Source organism: Oreochromis niloticus, linkage group LG1 (genome assembly GCF_001858045.2).
Source record: "Oreochromis niloticus isolate F11D_XX linkage group LG1, O_niloticus_UMD_NMBU, whole genome shotgun sequence".
NCBI lineage: Eukaryota > Metazoa > Chordata > Actinopteri > Cichliformes > Cichlidae > Oreochromis > Oreochromis niloticus.
Genome location: NC_031965.2, coordinates 21,905,328 through 21,931,721, shown reverse-complemented (window position 1 = coordinate 21,931,721; position 26,394 = coordinate 21,905,328). Strand labels below are relative to the sequence as shown.

The 26,394-nt window shown below is 40.0% G+C and overlaps 1 protein-coding gene across 2 annotated transcripts in view; it reads right to left on the bottom strand.

Moving 5' to 3' along the window:
• myo1ea (myosin IEa) overlaps nt 1-26,394 on the bottom strand; it is a 51,317-nt gene extending 24,923 nt beyond the window's left edge. Inside the window, exons 1-6 of one of the 2 annotated variants that reach the window (XM_005467058.4) lie at nt 26,005-26,394; nt 11,587-11,730; nt 10,580-10,669; nt 5,174-5,268; nt 1,155-1,242; nt 14-103 (exon numbers count right to left, since the gene is read on the bottom strand). In XM_005467058.4, coding sequence (XP_005467115.1) covers nt 14-103; nt 1,155-1,242; nt 5,174-5,268; nt 10,580-10,669; nt 11,587-11,730; nt 26,005-26,007 — 510 coding nt within the window. In that variant the 5' untranslated portion in view covers nt 26,008-26,394. The remainder of the gene's footprint in view (nt 1-13; nt 104-1,154; nt 1,243-5,173; nt 5,269-10,579; nt 10,670-11,586; nt 11,731-26,004) is intronic. The other variant, XM_005467059.4, reaches the window with a different exon arrangement.

Below are 26,394 nucleotides of genomic sequence, written 5' to 3'. Positions count from 1 at the left end.
GAAGCAGCCTTACAAATCTGCTGGAGTTGTTGTTCCTCAAAGTTTTGGCGTTGCCGAAGGCCTCTAGCAGCGGGTTGGACTGCAGGATGATGTCTTTGACGTGCTGCGAGGAGACGGATTCAGTGAGCTGATGCTACATCACAAACAGATGAGGCAGCAGGTAGAGAAACCACACACTTCACACCCCGACTCTCTGAAAGTTTCCCCTAAGATAGCAGCATGGCGCACACATGCACATCTACAGACAGACACACAAAATCTGGAGGGCATTATGCTCCCTGTGAGCCATGTGTGTGTCAGAAACACATGAGTTTTAAATCAGTACAGCAGACAGAGATATTCCCCACTTCCAGTATTGTTCACAGAGGCTGAGTGGTATTTCTTGGAATTTTCTTTTATCAGTCCTGTTATAAAGAAAAACATCCTTCGCTGACACACATTCTTATATGTGTTTAGTCTTTAACTACGCTTAAGTTCTTCTTGCACTGATGTTTTATTTCAGCATGATCTCCAGATATCCAAAAATCTGAATATTAACAATTAGATATGTTGAAGCTTTGAGAAATGTATCATGCTAAAACAGCTGAACTGACACTGATATTATCTTGAGGCATGAAGTACAGTTAACAGTATCATAGTTATATAATAAAGCTGTCTTAGTTGATTTAGTGTAAGCAGTCTAAAGTTAAATCTAAAGCCCCAAAATGATTTCTGATTGTTTTCTTGGTGGAAGCAGCTCTGGTGGATTAATTATAAAACTCCCACTGCCATCACGGTGCAGGAATTTCCTCATCAAACTTGAGATCTTTATCGAGCTTACAAACTGGACATCTGCTGTTTTTTTGTTTTTCTTTTTTTTATTTGAGGGAGGGGGGGGGGGGTGCCAGATGGCACGAAGGGGCTGCGTGAATAACAGTCTGCTGATGGGCTCACAATAGGATACAAAGGATGAGGATGACAAGACAAAGATTGGAGCAAAGCGTGAAACACAATGCAGGAATGAGACAGCAACAGGTGGTTTGACTGCACACGTAGTGAGTATCACAAATCATTCTGGTTTATCTTAGTTATCGTTCACATGTGCACTTAAGCATTTCAAATATGCATTCTTCATTTACAAACTGCTGAGAAGGACAAAAGGCATCTCCTCTCACCTGCACTCTAGGTCCACCGCCTGACACTCTGGAGATGTAGCCCATGATATATTTGGCTGCCACAGTCTTCCCTGCTCCGCTTTCACCGCTGAAAAGCAGATAAAGACTTCATCACATGCTTTCTCAAACACAATCCAAATTCAGATACACCTGATAGCCTGTGGCACACGCTCACTGAGTCCTCGTTTTCTGTCTCACACATCCACAGTTTTTATTCACTCAGTGACCAAAAACACCCACCCCAAAACTGTTTTTTGGTTTTTAATTTTTGTTCACCTATTCTGGGTTTTAAATGAATTTTCCTTGTTCCCGTTTGTTCTGGTGGCTTATCAGTCTAAAGCTTATGTCATACCCCCACCTGCATGTGATCTGATATTAACAATAAGCCTGCTTAGAAACAGCTCGGCCAGAAACGTCTGTGCATTAAATAGTTTCCTGCATACGTCCCAGTGCAGACTTTTGTCTCTTCTCTAAGAATAAACACATATTTTACATCCATATTTGAAAACAGAATCTGGTACGTGGTTTGTTTACATGAGTTTGTTTTGGTTGGACACACTACAAAAAACAGGATAATTTGGACTACTAAACATGGTAAACTTTGTCCAGCAGCAGGTATTTGGACAGTTACTCAATTTTTATCCTTCAGAGTTTCTATTTTAGCGCCATCAACCTGGAATAAAAGATTCCAGATTGCAAGTTCAGTCCTCAGCGTTCATTGGAGTACATTTAAATCAATATAGAAAAAAAATAAATTACTATGTAGGAAATGTACCCAGATTTAAACACATAGTACCCAAAGCCGAGGAGTAAAAAGCATATGGACACAGTACTTTTGTCCCAAATGTAAACCTACTTAAATTAAAGAAACTTGCAGCATATGTTACTTTCTGTTAAAGTGAATAAAGAGTCTGAAAAAAATGTGTAACTGTTTAAACACTTGTCATTTGAATTGCACAAACTCTTCATTCAGACAAAAGTATGAATGAAGATCAAAATTGGTTGAGAATATGTTTATGTGTGTGACACGTTTCGTGCAAATTTCCACCTCAGAAAGTAAAACTGAATCTCTTAAATAAGCAGTCACAGCTAGCCAGCTACATTTACTGCATGAACCCGACCCACCGTCAGTGGCTCTTGCATGTGCGGGCGGATGAACGCCGCAGTAATAACGACATTTATCCCGTTTTGTTTACATAGCTTTCCTTCGTATCTTTTCTCTCAGCCTACACTTGTCTCTTTCCCCTCCTTGCCTTTCACTGCGCCGGGGTCATACTTATTTTGACCTATGTGGTTTGGCAGTGGATGACGGCTGGGTCTGTTTTTTCTTTCTATGCCTTAAAGTAGAGTCAGGATGGTACAGCCGCTGTGAGAAACACAGCTGCAGACTGTTTGAAACTGCCAGAGGAAGTCATGGGAGCTGCTCTATTACACAGTCTCAGTATAGCTGCACACATCCTACTGTATACACCTCCCAGTCTGTACCAGATCCTAATGTTTTGCCTGGACTTCCTCGCTGTGCAGTTTGGAATCAAGCAGGAAACTGATATTTTAGTTATATGTATCTGAGAGCATAGTTTCTCCTCCTGCAATCGACGCTCTAAAGAGGTATTTCCAGCACAAGCTGCAGTGGGACTTTGAGGCCCATTTAAACCCCCAAAGGGGCAGGTCTCATTGTTGTGGCGTTTGAATGCTGAAGACATTTCTGACTTCTGCAGTGATTTATTAACCAAACAAGGGCATGAGTTACACAATGCAGTGCAGAGGGAGGGAGCGTTAAGCATTATCTTTCATAAATTATTACTGACTTGAGTTATGTGAAGGACGTTCAGTCAACAGTTCTAGTTTTGGCAGTTTTGAATCCAACAAGGTGTTCGCTGCATTCCCACAGAACTCGCTGAGCCACATGTACAGTCTGTTTGACAAGATTTTCTCCTCTGATAATGTCAGTGCATTCTTTTTTTGTATGTTTTTACATTGTTTATATACATCACCTCCTATGACTTTTGCCTGCATACTAAACATCTCTTTTAGTTACTGATACTAAGGAGAGGTAGGAGGGCTGAGGGACCTCTACTTTAAGATATTTGGTAAAATTAAGCAAATTTTAAAAAATGTAACATTTGAATTAGCATGTCTTTTTCTTTGTTGTATAGGCTAGCCTAATGTTTTTCCTATGACACCATGTTCTTTGTGAGAAAGTGCAGGAAAAATACCGTTAAAATTTAACTACCTGAGACTTTGCATCATCACATGAGGACATTCATTTTCATGCGTCTCCACATACAGCTGCAGATATATCCAAAAGCCTAAAATAAATGCATTTTCACAGTGCAGGCCACACCCAGTGACTACGTGCATATTTTAAGCATTAAAATGATCCTGACAATCTCTCACCACACATTGTCCTTCTCACACTGATCTAATTATAACAGCAACCTGCTCTGTTGACACCGATGAAAAGAAAGGCACAGTCATGCGTGGAAAGGATCCCACGCACAATCATTAAAAAAGAAAGAGAAGATTCCTGGTAAAAAGCCAGGGGAGCAATGAATAAGCCTGCTTTTTCTCAGACTGGGTTTAAGAAGCTGTTGTTCACTCGTCATGTGACTGAAATTTAAGATGGCTTCAAAGAACAAAATCGTGCGAAAATGCCAAGAAATTGAGAAATCGTGTATTTCTGAAATATCTGTATTTAGAGTAGATGTAAAGGAACTGGTCCTCGATTAAAAAAAAAAAAAAAAAAAAATCATAAAAGAGAAATAAACACTTTGTTAAATCCAAATCATCACATATTCAAATGCTGTTACAATATCAGAGAAATAAAAGAAATGCTCAGCCACTCTTTTTCTGCATTAACCTCATCTCTGATTCATACACTTTCTTAATATAATATTTTTAAAAAACTGCTAACACAGGTGGGTGCTGACCACGCTGCATGGTTAGCAGTTCACGGCAGCCTTTGTTTGCTGAGACCTGGTTCATCATAAAACCACTTCCATGCTTTTGTTTGCTGATTTAGTCAATCGCAAAATCCACCTCGGTGCCTTTATGTGGAAAACTGAACGAGCAACTGCTGGCTGTCCAAACAACAGCCGAAAGTGCTGAAGCAGGGGTCATTCATCATGAGGTAAGCACTATAGTAACCACGCTGCTCAGATGAGTGGACCATAGCATAAAAACCCCCTAATGACACCACATTTTTCTCAGCTTTGTAGGTCAGAAACATTAATCGGGAAACTCAAACAGGCTGCAAAAGCATCTAAAATCCTCTAAATCTATGGAGTGAGGGAACCATGCAGGTGTCCTCTTTTCTTTCTTTTTTTTTTAAACAGGAAGTTTTTCCAAAATAGCTGTTATAGCGGCTGCTTTGTTTCCATCTCACATCCTGAGGATTTTGCAGCCAGATCAAGCTGTAAAATATTCACTGTTTTCCTATTTGAGTACTGGCACATTTTATTTTCTATTTAATTTGTAATTCACTGAAGCTGAAAACAGTATGATGGAAAAACACCACACAAACACTGAGTCAGCTCTACTGAATGATGTGGTCAGACCTGTTCGGTCTGTCCTCTCGCCCGTCTGTTATCATGGCCTGCAGAGCAGTTCAGTGTTGTGATCTCACAGATCACATGCACAGATTATCGTCTCCAGCTTTTGTCTCATTTTGTCACATCCTGGACATTTAACACGCTAATATAAAGCGCTGAAAGTTACAAAAATGTCAATTGAAACCAATAAACTGGGCAACTATAGTATCTTAATAAGATATGGATAAGGTTATGCTTTGGTTGATTTATGATGTTTTAATTATTCTGGATTAAAACAAATCCAGTTTTTTAAAAGCACTGAGATCGGTCCCTAATGTACAGTACAGTTTATCAGGCTCTATTTTGAATGGATAATTTAAATAAAAATGCAGCTTTTCTGGTTCTTAAAATAATTTCCTTGTCACATGCCGTTAACTTATGATAAGTATAGAAGGCAGAGAAAGAATGGCTGGAATTTCGGAGTCTTACCTAATGATGACACACTGGTTCTCACGATCTATCATCATGTTTCTGTACATGTTATCTGCCAGAGCGTAGATGTGAGGAGGATTCTCATACTGAGCCTGAGAGAGGATAAAAGATTAAATGAGTGGTTAGACAAGCGAATATACATTTAAATACAACGAGGGTTTCTACAGACAAAAACATGGATGTGCCATGGGCTCCCCAGCGTCACCCATTGTAGCCCATCAATTCAGAGGATAGAAACAAAGTTTACCAGGGAGGACCCAAAGGATAACAGTTTGCCATTTCGGGCTGTGCTGTGCACATTGGGGAGATTGGAAAACTCAACATTGAAGTTTACCAGAAGCCCCCACACACAGACCAGTCCCTACTCTTTGTCTCCCACCACCCTCTGGAACACAAACTTGGAGTAATCAGGACCCTGCATCGGGCAGAAAATGTTCCCTCTAAGTCATAAGGGAAAGAAAAACGTGGTTATCCCAGTTGGGCTTTCATCAAATCAGCACAGACGCATAGTAAAGAAGGTCAGACACCAACTAGCGAGAAACAGAAGGACAAACAGAACAACATCGTCATCTCTTATGAAGCAGGTTCATCAGAGAAACTCCCAGTTTCCATCCCAGTGCACTTCAGAGCCAGCCACACACTCAGACAAAAACACGGACAAAACTCCCAAACACAAACTAGACAATGTAGTGGATACTGTGCTGTCCACCGAGGAGTGCTAAGACCTCCACGTTGGAAAAAGCAAACAGTCACTTCAAAAACTGATGGCACCAACTGTCTGCCATCTTTAATCCAGTTTTGAGATCCCTTCCCAGGTGCCTTAACGCCCACTCACATCTTCCATCAATTGACCTCAATAAGTTTCACTAAGGTCACTCAAGCTCCTTAGATTACTTTATGAATCACTAAGTAACACTTTTAACATCCATAGACTGTATATAAAAGATGAATACAACCTCTGTGACATCACCTATTAGGAAAGCTAATTATGAAGCTGTTGCCATCTTGGTGTTTTGAAACTGGATGTGAGAAACTTGGGGTGGATTTGACGGAGAAACCAAGCGATGTGTGATATGTTTGGATATACAAGAGTAGGGCTGTTCGATATAACGATATATATCGGATGACGATAGAAAAACGTCTATCGTTTCATTTTACGCTATCGTTTGTTTCGTGGTGTCGCAAAATAAACTGTTTACGGCAATATTTTTTCATCATTTTGATGGTCACTGTAGTGGCTATATTAATTTCTTAAAGTTCTCTCTTTCTCTTATATTTAATATAACCACACTACGGACGGACAAGCGCTTGTTTTTTATGCGTTTTCGTTAGCAACAACGACGGTAAAACCACGGCGTGTCCGCTTGTTTATTTTCCACATAAACCTTTCACAATAAAGCTCAAGATCCTGTTGAGGCTTTTCAAAATAAAACGAGTCACGTGAAAGATGCAGAGTATTAACGGATGAGAAGCAAAAAAGAGCCGCCAGGTGCTAAAAAAATAAACCTTAGACTCAAACGTTAGAACAGACTTTTCTCCGCAGCACGCTGTGTAATAAATACTCAAAGAAAACGGCGGCCGTTACAACTTACGTCTAAAAATGTATAGTTCCATGCATCAGTTAAAACACTCGACTCCAGGTACACGACGCCCAGCTGGAAACACTTCACAAGTCGAGATGCCCGAGATTCACAGAATTTACAGGAAATGTTACATTTTTGTAATTTATATCGTTATATCGACGATAGATGTCTTAATATCGGGATATGAGATTTTGGTCATATCGCACAGCCCTATACAAGAGTACGTGCTAATGGCTAATGACTTGTTAATCACACAGGTAAAAAAAAAACCCTGCTGTTGTGATTGCAATAATCACACAACTGACGTTAGAACTCCAACTTTAATGATCACCCTCCTTTGCACAACAACTGAAAAGCCAACCCTCCAAACTTCTATTCCCCTCTTTCCCGCCTGTGCCAAGCCATGCCCCCCCACAGGACCCAGCTGTAAAGCACTTCTGAACCCAGACAGGGGCAGTTATTTACAAAATAAACATTATGTTGGATTCAGTATGACTGGGTGATATATTCCTTCAATTTTAAAAATGGGAAGTGTAAATTCTGACAAAATGCGCACAGTATTGTGCTGTTGTACATGTTCAGCAGATCAGTGGTTCTCCACCACAGCTACAAATACTCCAAATTAGCTCAACTATTCTAAAAAACATGTGCAGAAAATTCAAAAACAAATGATTTACACAGACACATAAGGTTATTAGTAAATATATAGTTGCAAAAGCGCCAATCCAATCCAATCCAGTTTTATTTATAAAGCACTTTAAAATACCCAGCACAGGAACAAAGTGCTGTACAGAAAATACATTAAAACAATAGAATAACAGAAAACAGCAAAGATAAATAAATAAAACACATAATAAATAAAATTAAAACAGCCCTATATTAAAATAAAAAACAAGATAAAACAGCATCGAATCACCTAAAAACAACTGAAATAAAAATAAAAATAAAATAAAAATAAAAACCAACATCTCACGTGGTGTCAAAGGCCAGGGTAAAGAGGTGGGTTTTCAAGAGTGACTTAAAAACAGGTAAAGAACTGGCCTGTCTAATCTCTAAAGGAAGCTCGTTCCACAGTTTTGGAGCTGCTACAGCAAAAGCACGATCTCCTCTAAGTTTACGCCCAGTCCTGGGTACATTCAGGAGCAGCTGATCAGCTGACCTGAGAGAGCGGGTGGGTGTATAAGGCTGTAGCAGCTCAGAGAGATAAGATGGGGCAAGGCCATGGAGAGCTTTAAAAGCAAATAAAAGAATTTTAAAATGAATCCTAAAAGAAATAGGCAGCCAGTGAAGTGAAGCTAAAACAGGGGAAATGTGCTCAAACTTTCGAGTGCCAGTTAAAAGACGAGCTGCAGCATTTTGCACCCTCTGTAGATGACTAATATATGATACACTGACCCCAATATAAAGTGCATTACAGTAATCCAGCCGAGTGCTAACAAAGGCGTGGATCACTGTCTCAAAGTGCTGCCGTGAAAGAATTGGCTTTATTTTTGCCAGCTGCCTGAGGTGAAAGAAGCTAGATTTTACCACTGCCTTAATCTGATTTTCAAACTTCAGATCACAGTCCACTTTGACCCCCAGGTTTGTGACAGTTGGCTTAACATACTGGGCCAAGGAATCTACATACACATTGGGGGTCTCAGTGGGGCTACCAAAAACCATTACCTCTGTCTTTTTATCACTGAATTTAAAAAGTTAACAGACATCCAAGCCTTAATGTCGTCGAGATACTGAAGTAATGGCTGTGTAAGGTATCTGCCTTTTTTCTTTAGAGGGACATAGATCTGACAGTCATCAGCATAAAAGTGGAAAGCAATGCCGTGCTTTCTCAGTACAGAACCAAGAGGAAGCAGATATAAAGAGAAGAGGAGGGGGCCTAGAACTGAGCCCTGTGGGACACCACACAAGAGAGGAGCGGAGGACGACACATAGTCACCGAGACTGACACAAAAAGTTCGCCCCGCCAAGTAGGACCTAAACCACTCCAGTGCTGTGCCCCTAATGCCCACCCAGTGCTCCAAACGAGAGAATAAAATGGCATGATCCACAGTATCAAATGCAGCTGTCAAATCTAAAAGCACAAGAACAACACAGTCCCCAGCATCAGTTGCTAAAAATATGTCATTAAAAACTTTTAAAAGGGCTGATTGAGTGCTATGAAAGGGTTTAAAACCAGACTGGAAAACCTCTAACACATTTTGCTTTTCCAGGAAGGCCATTATTTGGCTGTAAACTACCTTTTCAAGAATTTTAGAAAGAAAAGGTATTTGGGAGTTGGGAAAAGCTCACAAAATATACCTATCAACGCTAATAGTTTGGCTAAAATTATACTGGATGGGCCAGACAGTTATAATTCTTAATTTCTGTAATCATATTAAATAAGCAATAAATAAATAAAAATATACAAATAATTAAAATATGGAGACAGTTGAAATAGCCTGTATAAAATTATACAGTCATGACTTGTTTAAGTAAAATTTTAGCTCAAAGTCAAACAGTCAAAACTCTTCCAACTGTATGCTAAAGATACGAACAGTAAAGTAGAGCTGCTAGCTGAGAATAATAATAAATGATGAAATTTTTGGCAAAAATATCAGAAAAAAAAGATGAAAATCTACCTGGAACATTAATAATAAATTACACTAATAGTATAGTTAGCAGTTAAAGAGGAAGTTACTAGCATGGCTATAAAAGTACAATTCATGGTCCGCACAGTAATAAAGTTACCAAACTTAAAGGTACAATGGTTTTACACCTTAAGGCAGGGAAATAATGTTACTAAAATTAAGACCTCATTTTAAAGAAAATATTTTGAAATTTTATTTTAAATTGGTGGAATTCCACCCTAAGTCATGGCTCCATAATTGTTTTTAGTGCAATAAACAGCTGAACTTGTTAGCAAAATAATCGGGTTAAAATATCATGAAATGAATGGATCTAAAAAATAGAAAAAAAGTGTAGTAGCAAAAATTAGGAGATAAATACTTTAATATTGAGCTTAAGGGATGTCAGGTAAAAAAGTTTGGACACCACTGCTCAGGGGTAGGCTTACTCATTTTATATTTTATTATTTTGTTATATTTCATATTCATTTTATTAATATAAAAAGTATTAAACAGTTAATTCACCATTAACTCGTGGTATAGTAACATCTGCTGAGAGCTACAGTGCCCTGACAGTTAAGGAAACCTAGTGAAGTTTTAAACAAACTTTTATGGGTAATAAAGTTATTATGTAATCAGAGACAGGCTGACCTATAAAACCCACAAAAACCATTAAAAAAAACCCTATAATACAATTACACACTGATGTCATTTTTGTCTGTGATGCTAGAACAAAATAGCGACCTTTTGCCAAAACAGTTGCACTTGGTGCCTTTTTGTGATTATTTCAAACAACTTATGAACAAATATAAACTTTTCCCCGATAATTTGAGCTGGCTAACCGTGCAAATATAAACCCAGTGCACTTGTGTGCAAATGTGATCTGAATTTGGCATGTGTGATGCTTTCACAGTCTGTTAGAATTTTTAAAGCTTTTCAGTGTGTTCCTGGCTCAAGAATTCGAGTTCACTGTCAACGGGCTGGCCAAAAGAGAGGAGGCGGACTCGAACAGGATGTTCTGTGATGGTGCTGCCAAGCTGCTCCAGCAGTTGAGTCAAGTTTGTGACAGCAGCTGGAAAGTTTTCACAGCATCTAACCCAGTACATTTAAAACCTTTGTCTTTCAGACCGTTACCAGCCTAAACCAGCCTGACACTTCAATAACATCAGAGACCCAGAAAAAGCTTATTTCCTTAAGATGATGCTGGATCTACTTACTGCGCCTTGATACAGCTCAATTTCTTTATCCCCAAAATATGGCATCTGCTTGAAGGGGTTGACAGATATGAGCACGGGACCGATGTACGTCTGGTGAAATTGTGAGTTAAAGAGATTACAGAGTGGGAGCAAACCAGTGGTACCAAATTACAATCACCTCTCACAAAGAGAAAACTGTGTCGAAAAGAAAGCACTTAATCTCTGATTGCCATGACGTCAACAGAGATGGCAACAGTGCAGCAGTGTGGCGTATTTGGCGATCAGGCCTGAGCCTAAATAAGTATGCAGTGCTTACAAATGACAGAGAATAGACCGACCATGTAACACTGTGAGGTTTTATGCCTTGAAGCCAAAATGCAGCTCAAGGCAAATAAAGCAGCTATTGTGGGTGGCCCATAGTGACCTACAGCCTTGGCAGGGAGACCTCACAGTCACAGATATTTACTGAGCATAATCAAAGGAGAGACTCAGAGCTGTCGAACCTGAAACTGCCTGCATTTGGTAAACTTGGTAATGCCGAGCACTGGCCGAGCGACAGTGAGGTTTATGTTTATGTAATGAGCCATTCAGAGCCGCCTTTCAAGGCACTCATTCATTCATCTCGTTTCACGTCGTGAATACGCGTGTGTGTGTGTGTGTGGCCACAGCTGCACTTTAAACTTAAACCCAGCATTTGTGTGATGTAGTGTATGAAAATGATAGCTCTCAAGAAGATCATGTTAAATCCGTAGCACAATCAAATACAGCTGTTTAAAAGATCGCAGCTATGCTCTCACCACCACCACCCCCTTACAAATTCTGCACCACAGTGAAAGGTCTGGTGAAAGAGCGGGAGTTAGAGATACAAAGACGCCCTTTCCTCCCCGCGCACCTTCCAACGCTGACCTATTACTCATTGCTAATATGTCACAGCGAATGACCATTCAGCTATTCTGGGTATAGCAGGAAAGAGAAGGGCTCCGCTATTCCTCACTGGGGTGTGAACTGTGAGCGTGAGCAAAGGATACAAAGATGTAGTCATCCATGTATCTCTTCTTGAGGTTGTCCACGATGGCGTCCTCATTGATCTTGCTGAGCAGGACCATGTCGTCCACGCCGCTGTGTTTGACATTGTGGCTCTGCCAGTGGTACCGGTAGTGCCCCCGGCTCCCCTGAAACAAAAAACACACAAAGTCCAACTGTTAGGTCACTGAAAAAGACAGAATGAGATCATGTATAGAGTCTGACGTCACGGATGCGCAGACACACTGCTACTTATAACCTTCGTATCCACACCACTCAGGTAATCAAACAAAAGTGGAATATGGTCATTATCGCTTAAATTTAAAAAAATAGAAAAATAAATAATACACACATTTCCTGACCTGAGAAACATGTTTACATGAAAACAGTGCGAGGCCAGATTCCCAAGAGGGCTTGGTGCCAAAGATGCTCTAAACATTAATCCAGCATCCTAAAACTCTGGCTTCTCTCTACATCCCTGTTTTTCTTTTTAGTCGATTGAGTCTCCGGAGAGCTGAAGTCATTCATCATGTGCTATGAGTCAGTATTGTCTGGCTACTGTGGACGAGGGTCACAATGTGCTGCGAGGGGTGAGTCTCTTTCTCCTGGATGGAGAACCACTCAAAGACACGGACAGCATCCAGAACATTAGTCAACACACAAGTTAACTCTTGACTTCCTCCCTCTTTAGGGAGGAAATGTGGGGAGAGGAAGCAGCAGAGCAGGACTTTAAACAATACTGCCAAGAGAAAGAAATCATTAGGGGCTTTTGGACCACGGGAGCTTTTTTTGGTAATTTTAGGATGTGGCGGCAGAACCATGCCGATCATCTTTTTTAGCTTGTAGAATAGAAACTTTCTCCTAGAGCCGTGTGTGATGTGGTGTAGATGTATAGCATGACACACTGATTGGTCAAATGCAGCGTCGGTGCTCATCAATAAAATAAAAAGCAGCCGTGTGAGCATCAGCTCTTAAAGCTAGTGTTATAGAAATGAAGCAGCAGTGAAGTTCAGGCTTTACTGAGTCTACATGTGATGGAAGAAATCGAACACAATTTCGACTCATTGGAGAGAGATATTATGAGAGATTTAGGCTACTTCCCGCCAGTCGCTTCCATCTTGCTGTTAGATATATAGCACACAAAAAGTCATGGAAAATAAAGATGCTGGAGATGAGAAAATATTAGAAAGTAATCAACTAAAAAACTGGTGGGGAAAGGTGCAAACAATACCAAACCGCATGTCTTCGTTTTGTCTTCGTCCCCTCACCGCAGCCCCCACGATCCTGCTGGAGGTTTCTTCCTGTTAAAAAGGTTTTTTTATTTCCCCTGTTGTCATAGCGCTTCGCTCAAACTGTCTGATTGTTAGGGTTTTCTCTTTTGTCTCTGTATTATTGTAGTGTTGTTGTTACTGTTGTTGTGTGATTTGGAGCTATATAAATAAAAGTGAATTGAACTGAATAAAAGGCTTAGAAGGTACGTCATTCTGGAGGACTTTCATCGCTTTCAGGATGTTTTCAGGACAATTTCAGGACCCTAACTACTCATAGGCCATCAGAGAATGCACAATAATTTCATGTAATTAAGAGGGAAGCCACTGATTTTTCCTGGCTGCAAAGAAGTTGTGTCATACTTTTATTCTAGTGTGGCTGAGCTGTAATTGGAAACACTGAAGTAAACCCCTGGACTGTGTTTGTGGCGTCTGAGATTTCCTTTTGTAATGCATTCTCTGACAAATGCTTTGCTATGATATACAGTCCCTTCAAGAAGTTTGTACTTCAGTTCTGGTGAGTAAATTCAGCGGTTAGTCTTTTATCTTTGTACTATTTAGCAGATATTTGCACAGTCTAAGTAATCCTTATCATGTTTGTTGATAACGGTGAACTCCATTTTAGCCATTAGCAGCCAAAATGCTAACGCTTAGTCCTCAAAATACAGAATTCAAAACCAGTGGGTGATCTTGCGGTAGCTTCATCCGTCTTTTATGCAGCCTGTGGTTTCAGAGAGTGTTGGGTAAACTTTATTACAGTGCATGCTAACAGACACTTACTAAAGGACCCACATATTAATCCCAGTTCTTTCATTCTTTCAGTGATGATACTTTCTGTGTCAGAAGTGTATGTTTGATTTGTTGTCTTGAGTACATAATATGCCTCTATATTTTCCGTGGATAAGTGAGGTTCGATTAAAGGCAGTCTTATTGCATATTGTTAAAAATAAGTGAAGCAACAACAACAACAACAAAACTGTGAATACAATAACTGTTGCTCAACTGTGGTTTCCAAGGACAAAGATGAAGTTTAGCAAGGCCGCCAATTATTTTCTCAACTTCTGTACCAGCATCAGGGCTGAACTTTAAACCTCAACTTCATTCTGGTTTCTTGGGCTTGTGCTTTGAATCTTAGAGGTCGCGGAGTCCTGCTTATTCCAGCGTTACACAACACATTAAAACCGTAAGCCTGGATTTCCACTGAATGCTATAATCTTTCCTGCACATAGAGACTCTAGTACAAGATGTGAATAAAAGTCAAGCGCTAAAGTTGCTTTTACAGCAGGAAAAGGGAAAGAAACAAAAACAGCAAAGGGGAAAAAGCCACAACGTAACACTACAGTACAAAATTAACCGTGGAAAGTCATTGTGCTTTCACTTATTACCTCTAAATTACCATGTCCAAGGAAGAGGAGAGCCAGAAGCATTTAATATCCTCCACAGTCTCTTTATTCTTTACAACAGCGAGATTAAAACCACTTTACAGACTCAGTCATAGCATGGGAGATGGTGAGGAATGTTTACGGCTTTTCAGCTTAATTCAGCGGGTATTTTCCATTAAGTGGGAAGCAGCAAATTGCTGTTTGATTACTTCTCAACATCATACGGATTAACAGGCCTTACAACTTTTAGGTGTGGCTGAGAGAGATGCTGACTTCTTTCACTGTCAACAGTGTCAGGATGATGTCACTCTCAGCAGCAAAAACACCTCTTGTAGTGAAGTAAATTTGCTTTTCTAACATTACAAAACTGTACAAAAGAAATATTTAAAATTTATATCGGGCAAAACCACCTAAAGGGAAAAATCTTCCATTTTCTGGATGAGCAGACTTCCAACAGGTGTTGTTTACACACAAAAACATGTCAGAGGAAGGGTGTAGAATTGCAATATAAATAGGAGAATAGTAGTATTACTATGTACAGTAAAATTACAACATATAACAGTGAGGCTGATCCTTCTGAATGCATTGTGTTCATCTCAAGGTTCCTTTGCCCTTCCTTAATAGACCTCAGTAAAGACCCGTGTTATTCGTTGTTGTTGACGGACGAACTCGGATGATCTTTTTATTTCAGGAAATTACCATCGCACGCTCTCACATTCTTATTTAGGTTAGCACCTTTAGTCCATCAGGAATGCCAATGTTAAGAGACAGCGCTGGCTCAACCACAAAGAGAAAATAAGTGAACATGATATCGTTAATTTCTCTCTGCTATGTGTGGAATGAAAGTGTGCCGACTCAAGAAGGGAGAGGTAATAAGCTGGAAACGTAGGAGGCAAGAGTCACATATTCTTGGGTCTTGTCTAATGAGGGAAGCATACTAAGTAAATATTCATACTTGCAGCAGCCACTGAGGGAGTAGCTGCACACGTACAGACATCAGGGAGACGCCTGAAAGAATCACACTCTTCTGCTGCTGAGCAGCTCCGGAGCAGCTGACTGTGCCGACTGTAACATCGATGATTGGCTGGAGCGTCACTTTGAACCAAAAACGCTTATTTTATACTTTTAATTGACACTTTTCCACTCATTTAAATCCAGACACTTAAAAGTTATGTAGCAGATATTTCTCTACAGTTATTCTATTGTTGCATGCAGTCATTACAATTGTATTAAATTGAGTCCCTGCACATGAACCAGACTGTAAACAAACCAAAAAGAACTTTTGCAGGTTGCTAAGTGCAGCACCTTAAATCAGGAGGCTGATTAGCATTTACTGTATTTCAGACTGGAGCTCCTAGAGAAAACCTACACAAGCACTTGGAGAACATGCAAACGCCACACAGTTACCTGGGTTTGAATCCAGGACTGTCTTGCTAATAGGCAAAGGTGTTAACCACTGAGCCACTCTGCTGCCATCCTGTTAATAAGGTTTAAGATGAAGAGCACAACAAATAAGAGAAGAGCGTGATAGTAAATAACTGTGACTCAGGACCTAATTACATGAATTGTGGATACACAACCTTTTATTTGTTGCACAACAAACCAAAGTTGTCCATCTCAAAGCAGTAATTATTAATCTAATCAATTACCTTTTATGGTAAATAATATGGAGCATACTTTCTCAGGTTTAGTTTTTACAGGTTTTATGGTATGAAATCGCTTTGGCTCAGTTTACAGGAAATCTTACTACTGTTACCGTAGGTCTGTGGTGATGGAGTAAGACATACACACACACACACAGGGGACATCTGGTATAATGTGGAGTCTATAGTAGCCATAACGACATCATCACCATGCAACCGCAGACTTCCCTCTAAGCACAGCTATACACAGAAGGAGCTCACACATGACAAGATCTATATAAATGTAAATATATATAATATATAATATTGTGACAACTTCCCCTAAAAAAATATTAATGGGCAGAGAAGACACTGGATTCGTTTTCTCTCGTCAAATCTGAAAACGGAACCAGACCTTTTCCCAGAAGTTACTACAAAGGAATTTCAACACCGCTCCTGATCCATAAGCCCAGGCTTTCCCTCCATGCAAATACCATCACCATATATGGAAAGCGTGTGAGCAGCTCTGGCTCGGGATACAGGAAATGGCTGGGTTTGATTCAGTATCATAAGCGGCACTTTCCCCCTTATTTCTCCCTTCTGTGCCATTTTTCCCCTTCTTCCACATCAGAGTCTGAAACAGTGAGTCCACCGTGTGTTAGGACTAAGTTTCTGCTCTGCCCTCTGAGACAGATCTGGATTAAAGCCATGAGAATGAATTCCTCGCTTCTAAAATAAGAAGCAGCTAAAGCCATTGAACACTGTAGCAAAAGTCTGGAGAAATCACACAACTTTCATAGAAGCACATGGCTGAGGAATGCTCTGTAAAGCTGATCGCTAGCAGTACGAGTACAGATAAAAGGTCTCGATACAGCACGACATCCTGTTTCTCATCATGAGATAAAATAAACTTCCATTTTAATGAAGTAAAGTAAAAACTGAAGGATATATTAGCTAAAGCTGCTGTAATTAAATTTACCCTAAGAACAGTGGTACAAGACAGACTAATACTGGTCATGTACTAAAGGAGACTGCAAGAAAAGCATTTTAGTTGATATGACTTCAGACTTTTGGCCTGGATCAGACCGCTTAAAGCGAGACCCTACATCTGATAAGCCCTCAGATATTAGATTAGTTGTGCTGCCATTCCAAGACAGAGCTGTGTTTAAATATATTGTTCCTAACGCTGATATCATGAAGTCTATTTTAAGAAATTACACACACGCAGCACTTAACTTACAACAGCACATATTTGGGTAGATGACATAAAAACTAAATGGCGCCTGTGAGTTAGATCAGCCGGGCAACTCGAGCCGCACTGCATCACACACACGTAACGCGACCCACTTTTCTCACGTCGCACAGCAAACACACCCTCCTAATTTGTTTATTTGTCTATTTAAGCAGCAAAATTTCCCATCTTTCCCCGTGACGTGTCGATGAGTCACTGCCTGCGGTTTCAGCCCCTCCACAACCCCAGCCTCCACCTGTTAGTGCCCGGGAGATGTTTAGTCATTACTCCCCAGTTTAGATTTGGGGGTATGATAAGCTCGGAGCCCACAATAATTTCACAACGTAAACACACAAATTGACGATAATGCTGGACAAATCCAAACAGATTCAAAAGAGACTCGTTTTCTTTGGTTTTGGTAACAATAAATCTGATGGATTTCAGAAATTCTATAATCGATGTAATGGTAGTAAAGCATCACAGTGTGGTGAGACTGCAAACAAATCTGTATGAATGGTATTTTGAGAAAAACCTTTTTAGTGGTAGAGCAGAAAATGGCTGAAGTTAAAGGCTTTAAGGACCACACCAGTGGATTTTTTTGTGTTTTAGCTCATTAACAGAAAATCATGTATCCTTTCCACTACTAACAACCATTTTCCAAACTATATTTCAAGGTTGGCCCCTGCCAGTACTTCATTTCAGCACAGTGTGAACATGAGCTTTAACCTCCAGCTTCCCTTCTTATAGACGAGTAAGTTTTTTTTAACTTGCTTACTGAAATTACATAAAGTTACTAAAACTGTCTGGAAAACAGATCCTCGTCCTCCTTTTTATCACCCTGGTTCCGCTCTTCCAAACAGAGCCATATGGTAGCTATTGCAACAAAAGGCATGTCACTGTTTGCTGTTAACAATCTCAAGGACGTCTGATCTCTCTGCAGGTGAGCTGTAAAGAATATTGCTTGCTCCGACCAAGAAGTAAACACAGGATATTTAGTCACTCTTTTCCTCTAGAACTACTTCAGCTAAGCTGCTACAATCACCGTCTCCTCAGTAGCGCCAAAGCAAGTCAGGGAATCGCTCCAACACACATTTATGCTAGTAACGAGCGGGTTGGCTTTGACCGATTTTCTTTTTTCCCCTCTTGAACGCTTGTTGGGATCCAAAACATTTCAAACAGTGCTTAAGGGGTTACCACTCTCTAAACCGAATTCCCACCTGGTCTCTGCTGCTTACGCTTGTACTTTGTGTAAGATTAGTCACTGCATGTAATTGGGCCAGATGCAGATGAAACCGCTGACTAAGATAGCTGGCCTTTCCATGGTAGAGGAAAAAGATAAACAATGATGAGAGGTGGAGGAGCTCGGCAGAGGAAGCAGAGAGAGTGGAGTCAGAGGAGCAGAGCCCAGTCTGAGCTTCTCAGTGAGGGGATGCTCATTCAGGTCTACACACACGCACACACAGAAGCAATGCTGAAAACTACAGTTAAAAGCTGGAGTCTGATTAAAGAGTTCATTCACAGTTTAACACACAGAGGAGCTCTTCCACTAAACTAAAGCGATTAAAGATAAAACTGGTCGACAAAATTAGTTTTTTGTTTGCACTGGGAAATACAGACAAGCCTTTCGTATTCTGAAAACTAACCAGAAGATAGTAAAACAAGGTCAGTGTGCTCAAAAATGTTTGAGCTGTTGCTGGCTTGTACCGCACATCTGTGTCTCTTTGTTTGGACCAGATAACAGTTTTCCATCACTTGTATATCTCGATGAAATCTTTCTCCATGATCATTGCAAACACCGCCCAGACGTGATGGAAGAAAGTGAAGATGGGAATGTAAAAAATGCATCTTCAGTGACATTCTGGCACGCATTAGCTGATATGCTTTCAGCATGTTATCCACAAGCTCAGCAATATTCTCTGCTCCGTGACTGCCAAGGACAACCTGCACGAATGCTTCCCATGCTGCTGATTCAGACAGGCTTCAGTTTCCTTTCAAGCTCGCTGTCAAGCATCACTTCACAGATTTCAGGATCAACAAAAACACCTTCCTTCATATTTTTCCTGACTATTATTACTTTAAAAAGAAAACAAAAAAAGGGGACGTGCTAGATCCCAGTAGCGAAATGCTTGCTGACCAGTTTAACCTCCCAAAAATATGTTTTTATAACTATAAAGGTCAAATTCAATCTTGCATCACTGCAAAACCACATATTGTAGTACTGCTACCAACATGCAGTCACATTTGGCTCGACACAAAAAAGGATGACGAAAGAAGGCAATCTGTCACAACAACTGCATACAGACTGAGAGAAAATATGAGTTCTGATCATACTGAGAAATATATAGCCTCCAGACTCACATATTTAACACCAGCAGCAGACAGCGACCTTTAAATCACTTGAACTGCTTTGTCCAACCAGGTATTTCCAGTAAAATGTAAATCAGAAACTTACTAAAAATAGCACAACTAAAAATTGTTACTACAAATACTAAATATAAATATTAAATACTAAAAATAGAGTAGTGTAGGAACAGCTTCTTGTGAATATAGGTGTATTGTACTGGGAATGACATCTATTTCCATCTGACAGTCGTGGATCACAGACTGGATTTGAATGTTCCTCACCTGGAAATGAGGAAAGGAAAACACCAGTTTCCACTCTACACCTGCTGAAACCAGCTGCTACACATATTAGCAGCTCTATATTTTTGTCTGTAGAAGATTGTTGTGCAGAGACTGTGGGTTCTCTTGACATCTTTCCACTTCACAACTTCAAGGATGACAGCGGTCACTTGGATGTAACTGGGACACCATCATAAATAATGCAACCGACAAGCCTGCCCTGAGTTTCCATGCTTAGACGTCTCACACTGTTGTCTGAGCTTCTACAAAGGAATAATAAAAGGAATCTATTCTTCTGTGTGGATTTGGAAACACGAGCACCGACTGGCTGTGATGACGTTAATATGCTAGGCCTGCAGGGCTGGGCTGAACGCTGCCCCTCCCATATAAAGAGGGTATAATGATCAAGAGTGAATGGATACTTTAAACATTAGTCTCCTAAATGGATGACAATAGCAATAAGGTTGCTAATGAAAATACAACATCAAAGACAATGTGGTTCAGGGTGGAACTCTGCTGAAGAGGCATGTCACTAAGTGCTGCGTTTTCCTTTTTAAAGCTGTTTCAGTTAAACATAAACAAACTATCTGCAGTGGAAACCAATTCATAGCCATGCCGGTGCCACAATAGGGCCTCAAATCAGTGAAATCCAAACTACAGTCAAGCTAAACTGAGCACACAAAAATACATGTTAAAACCCATCCCAGCTTTCCGTGTTACATTCAGCTCCAACTAATTATTCAAAGCTGTCCCCTCTTCTTAGAAGGTAAGAGTCAGTCTGGCATTGAGGGAAGAAATCTTAAAGTTGTTGGTTACGGTAATTTGCCAAAAATGGCTTTGTTTTTGATTACATAATAACAATAATAATAATACATCCAGTGTTTCATAGTGCACCGTGCAGAGAAAAATCCTTTAAGAAGCTACAGTTGCAACTGACATTATCAAACGACTGCCAGGAAAGAAGGAAATTAGTAAAGTCAAGGTCACCGAGATCAGTTCCAGATGAATCAGAGCAGTTGGATTTCAGAGGTACTGCTTCTGCTTTTTTGTGTCTATTAAAAATCTGGACTTAAAACAGACCTCAGCTGCTGGAAAACTGAAGTTGTAGAAAAAAAAAACCCCAAACAAAACAAAACAAAACAAAACAAAACACAGTATTACTTTAATTAATTTACTGCAGCCCAAAACTGTACTGGATACAGTGTTGCAATAAAACGAGTAGCTAAAGTTAGTCAAAGATTCCCTAAGCCACTCTGCATTAGGAAAAAATAAGATTTAAAATAAATAAATTAATCATCCCTGTGCTTTCATGCTGAAATAAACACGATATTTCTCCTACAGTTTCGTAAGTCTTGTGCATGTAAATTATGAATGTGATTTTAATGATGCTGACTCCATAAAAGTGAACTCATGGAGAAGACAAATAATGACTCCTAAGTTTAACTCAGGCTTGTTTAGTTCAGAAAGTTACTGCGCTGCTTCCCAGTTTATGATTAACAGAACGCTGGACTGCAGTGGTTCGTAATACCTGCTGCGTTTGACTCAATTTGCCCCTGACTGAAACAAGGTATGAGGAAGTCTGGACCCCAGTAAATTGCTTTTTCAAAATAAAAAACTAAAAACTGCCATGACTGGGTTGTGTTTGGGGGGTTAGATTGATGCACGACTCATGAGAAATGACAGCTGATTGGTTTAGGGTACGACGACAGAAAAGGATGTGCAGCAGGGCCAGAGGGACCGAGTAAGTAACTTTTTCCTCTTGTGCCATTTTAATTTAAGGCAAAGCCTTGCAAGCTACTTTGCAACCCACCTTCAATCCAGTCCCACTGTTTCTTGCTGTATCTGACTTCTGTTTCTGTTCTCACTGATGTTTTGTTTTTGTTTTTTTGTTTGTTTTTGCACAGGGTGGGGGTTCTTCTGCTTTTCCTCTTTCCGTGTGATTAATGGACGGGAGCGTCTCTGACCAGAGCAACTCCAACAAATGTAAATGACTGCATCCGGAAATGTTTCTTTCGATTATAACAGCCCTGACTGAACTAGTGTTTATACATGATCATCAAGTTCAATACTATAGTGTTTGGACACTTAAGTCAGTGGGTGATTCCACAGTGACTCAGGCCTGCCACAGGATATGTGCCAGAAAAGACAGCTAATTCAAACCAGCTAATTCTGACTTTTTTTCCAGTCGGTTTGTTTATGTCTTTTATAGAACAGCTGACAAGCCTTATATTAAAAGCTTGTACTAAGTTCTTGTTCCTCATTGATCACTGTCTACAGCTGTGTGATTTTTTCCCATATATCTTAATCCACAAATAGAGAACTGGCTCCATCTTATCCAGTGCACTTTTCCTATTAGCTGTTTTATGACAGCAGACAAGAGGTGGGGTCGCCAGTCGATTGCAGGGCTAAGACATACCCACACCTACTGATCAAGCATTTCTTTGGAGTATGAGAGGAAACCAAAGAAAGGTTACAAGGTTCCCTTTTAATACACTGTGCGTTACTTTCTTTTTCTTTTTTTTAAATAAATCGATTAATAAATGCAAAAATTTCAGGTTGCGTCTGGTTTTGACTCACGTTCGTATTCCTTGTTGTTATTAGCTTAACTATTAGCCAGCAGCAACAAAAGCAAACTCACTAACAATACCTAATGTGTCAGAGGGAGTATCAAGCTTCTTGAAAAACACAAAAACACATCATATATTTTCATTTTCTGTGCCAGCACAGTTTCATTGTGAGCAAATCGGGCTAAACAGCAACAAACAAGCCAAATTTCCTACAGCTAGCAGCATCAACACAAATGAAGGGTGGAGTTAAAGGCGATTCGGTGGCTGAGTGCTGGCTGGCATGGGATGATGGGAGGCTAAGAGCGCTTGCATGAGTCTGACCTTGTTCCTGGTTTGCGATGAGGTAAGCCATACATGCAAATAGGCAGGTATAATAGGACACTGCTTCGTTCAGCGTGAAAGAACAAGGAGAATAAACAAACATCTAGCACGAAGCATGCCTACAGGATAATGCTGACACAGTAAGAGCATTTATAAGGAAGTTAATTTATCCTTTACTCTATGAACAAATTACCTGCAAAGTGGAAGAGAGGCTGGTTGTGTCACTGAGCTGGAAAGAAGAATCTAAGCCAGACAAACTACAGCTTTTCCATTGGACACCAAAGACAACTGATAAACTGATTTGAAACTCAAACTGAAATAAACAGATAAACTTACAAGTTCAGAGTTCGTGACAAATTCCCTGTGAGGCTTATTGCACCCAGTGCTGCAGTGAGCTAAAACCTTAACATTGTCAACATGCTGATCGATGCAGGTGTAGTTTGTTAGTTTAGTTTGTTAATATGCTAACATCTGCTAAATAAAAAAAAAAAGTCTTTAGTTAGAGCTGAATATCATTGTTTATAAAATTTATGATCCATCAGACACACTTGACCTAAAACTAATTGAGAGATTTTTTAAAAGTCATCAAATTATTCCTGATATTTCAGTCTGGTATAAAGTGATCGGCCAGCCCAATGACGCTGACCAACAAGCTCCACTGACATGAGCTGATAAAAATGCAAGGATGACCTAATAAAAATATTTCAGCTGTTTAATTACAAGTCACACCGAAAAGAGTAATCTCAGAGAAAAGAGTAATCTCAGAGAAACTGTGGCACTGAACGCTCGCTCTGGGGATGACCTTCGACGATCAGCTGAAGTAGCTGAATCCTATCTGCATCACTGAAAGCACTGTGGCTGAGGACTGAAGCCGAACTACAGCAGAGCAGGCAGAGATTTAAGTGTTTTAAAAACAAGGCCAGAGCCAAATTGTGCAGTTACTGAGGAATTTCGGGTGAAGGGAACACAATAAATAAACACAGAGAGAAAGAAAAAACACTGCTTAGCTGTCCCCACCTAACCACTTCCACTGAATCATGCTTCATAGTTACAAAAATACCCAATGTCCCATCACTATATCACTTACTATGAAGTCACGACTATTAAAATATACTTCTTTTGTGACAGGTCACTCATCAAACCTTTGTTTTCTGTGGAAATAATTCTTAGCCTCCACTCGTGTTGTGTGGACGACTGAAGTCCCTCTTTTTATTTTTTCCCAAATCAAAACCAAAAGTCTCATCCTGCCTTTGCTGTGTGTCCTAAACATTTTTTATAGCATCCATACTGCAATAAAGAAATAAAGATTATTATAACAGCCAAGGTCCCAGTGATCCAGCCACATTCTGTGCAGGAAGTCCAGCAATTTCATGTCTGGGAAATCATGTTCAGTTGACTCCGAATTTAGCTTTAGTAAAGATATTTGGTCCAAATGAGAAGATGTAATAAAATATAATATCATCACAGAATGTGTTCACGACCAACAAATCAAAAGAAAAGGATAAATAAATGTCCATCTGATTGTAATAATTTATAATAATAAACAGTAGCAGTAATGGAAACGCTTAATTTCTTATCAAAAAAGAGAATCTGCAGTTGCAAAGTGTTGTAAAACCAGATTTGACACTTGGGCAAAATAGAAGACAGCTCAAAAACTTTTTGGTAGTTGACAACTTGTGTTTACAATGTGTTTGACACATTTATAAGCAATTTATAAGCTTCTCGTGTCCTCACTGATTTACAGCAAGTGCAACAGTAGAATGAGTCAACACTCATGGGGTCCATCAGGCCAAACAGCAAAGCGTGGAAAACTTGGCTCAGTAACAAAGACGTGTGGAACCGATCGAGGAGTGTGTGAGCACACTGAATCGCAGCGACAAGACTAACGAGTTCCCCAGGTTCACAGAATGGGTGTTCATCCTGCTTTCAGGGACAGGGCTTGAATTCCAGAGCAAATCTCTACAGCAGTGATGGGTTTGAAAATGGAGCACCAGCTCTGAGATGAAGGGAGAGGGGGGTTTACTCAGTATGCACCTCCCTGCTGGAGAGACTAATGCAAACCAGCTGCTCTCATGCCGACTTGCTATTCAGCATCTGGCAGAGAAGGAACCACTGAGCGATGCTGGTGTCTGCTATTCTAGACAGATACAATGACAGACTATTTTCTCTGCACGAACTGATACTCTTCTTAACCTCTTGTAAAAAGAAAAAAAATACAAATGGAAATCAATAAAAGCTTTTCATTTAATGTATTATAAGTATCTGTTGAAACTTCCTTTGGGAGATAAGTTATATCTTTCCACACCATAAAATATTTTGTCCCCAATCAAATTTAGGCAACCATAGAAGAAACTAGACCAAAATAACACTCCACTGGAAACTTGTAGCTTTAGCAAGAGTGTGAAAAAGTCCACAAAAGCTGAGGTAAATGCTGCGGGATTACATATGTTGTGCTGACTGGATATTATCTCAACCAAACCGACAGGTTTTAATGCATCACCTAAGAATCAAAGAATGCAAACAACTTTCAGGTCTACCTGTTTTAAATGGACAAAGCAGTTTACAGTCTGAGATACTGTACAGACACGTGGAAGAGGCTCCTAACTTGAATGGTGGGCACTTTTTTCAGTTGCCTTACGGGATATTTCTATATACAAGCCACAAAAAAATATTGCACCCCCCTTCAGATAAACATCATGTCTCCAACATCAATGATGCAGCCATATCATTAAGTGGAAATGTGCTAAAAGTCTGTATCAGCTGTTTTATTAAGAGGACAGGCTTGAGGAACTGTTTCCAAAATAAAATCATGCAAAACGTACAATATCTCCCATAACTTCTCTTTAGGTGTGTTTGCTGCCGGCATGGCATTCAGAAACCAGGAAAAACCTGTCTCTCTGTGATGCACCGATACACAGTAAGGTGCACACAGTACACACTCCACCTGACACATTGTCCTCCAAGGCTAACCGGTTTTCTAACAAAAGACACTGAACCTAATTTATCAGTGCTTTCTGACTACTTTCACCACAGGCAGTAAAAACTATAATACTGCCTGAATCAGCCAAGGTTGCCGCTTCTTATCGTAGGATATGTTACAATAGCAGTCGACAGGGATCAAAGATTAATAGACCAGCGAGTGTTATTTAAGTTTTTTTTCTGTTAAAAGCCTCCGGTGAAGCAACCTGTGAGTTATATTTATGGATATGTGAGTTATCAGTTCGAATTTCGTTAATATTACTTAAGAAAACTTTTAATTTATATTTAAAATAAACACGTTTAACACCCGAGACAACTTTTATAAGCAGACTAGAAGAAGGAACCGCCGCTCCGTGGCAAATATTTGGATTATGATGACTATATTAAACAAATAGTGCCATACTATCTCAGCCAGTGTAAACACCGCTTACCATCCTGTGTCCTCACAACAGTCGCAGTCTTCGCTATCGTATTCCCTGCGATCCAGTATCTGAGCGAACCTCAGGGAAGTTCACGCTGTTTAAAACAAGGTCTGACTTGTTTAACCTAAAGCCAAGCGACCAAATCCAAAATGTACACAAGTTATTCCCGGTAAACTCCAGAGAGCATGGATGCGGCTCCTCAGCGGTGCCCTCCGTCCATTATTGTACAGTCAGATGTGAGTCCTCCACTGACAGAAGCACAGCAGTCCTCAGGCAACGAGCCGGATGGTCAATTTACGGAGGAGCAGTCCCCAAACAGCCCGACTCTAAACACAACACGGGAAACTCGGTCCAATCAAAGCGCGAGTGTTGTTAAATATTCATTAGCTTCTGGAGGGA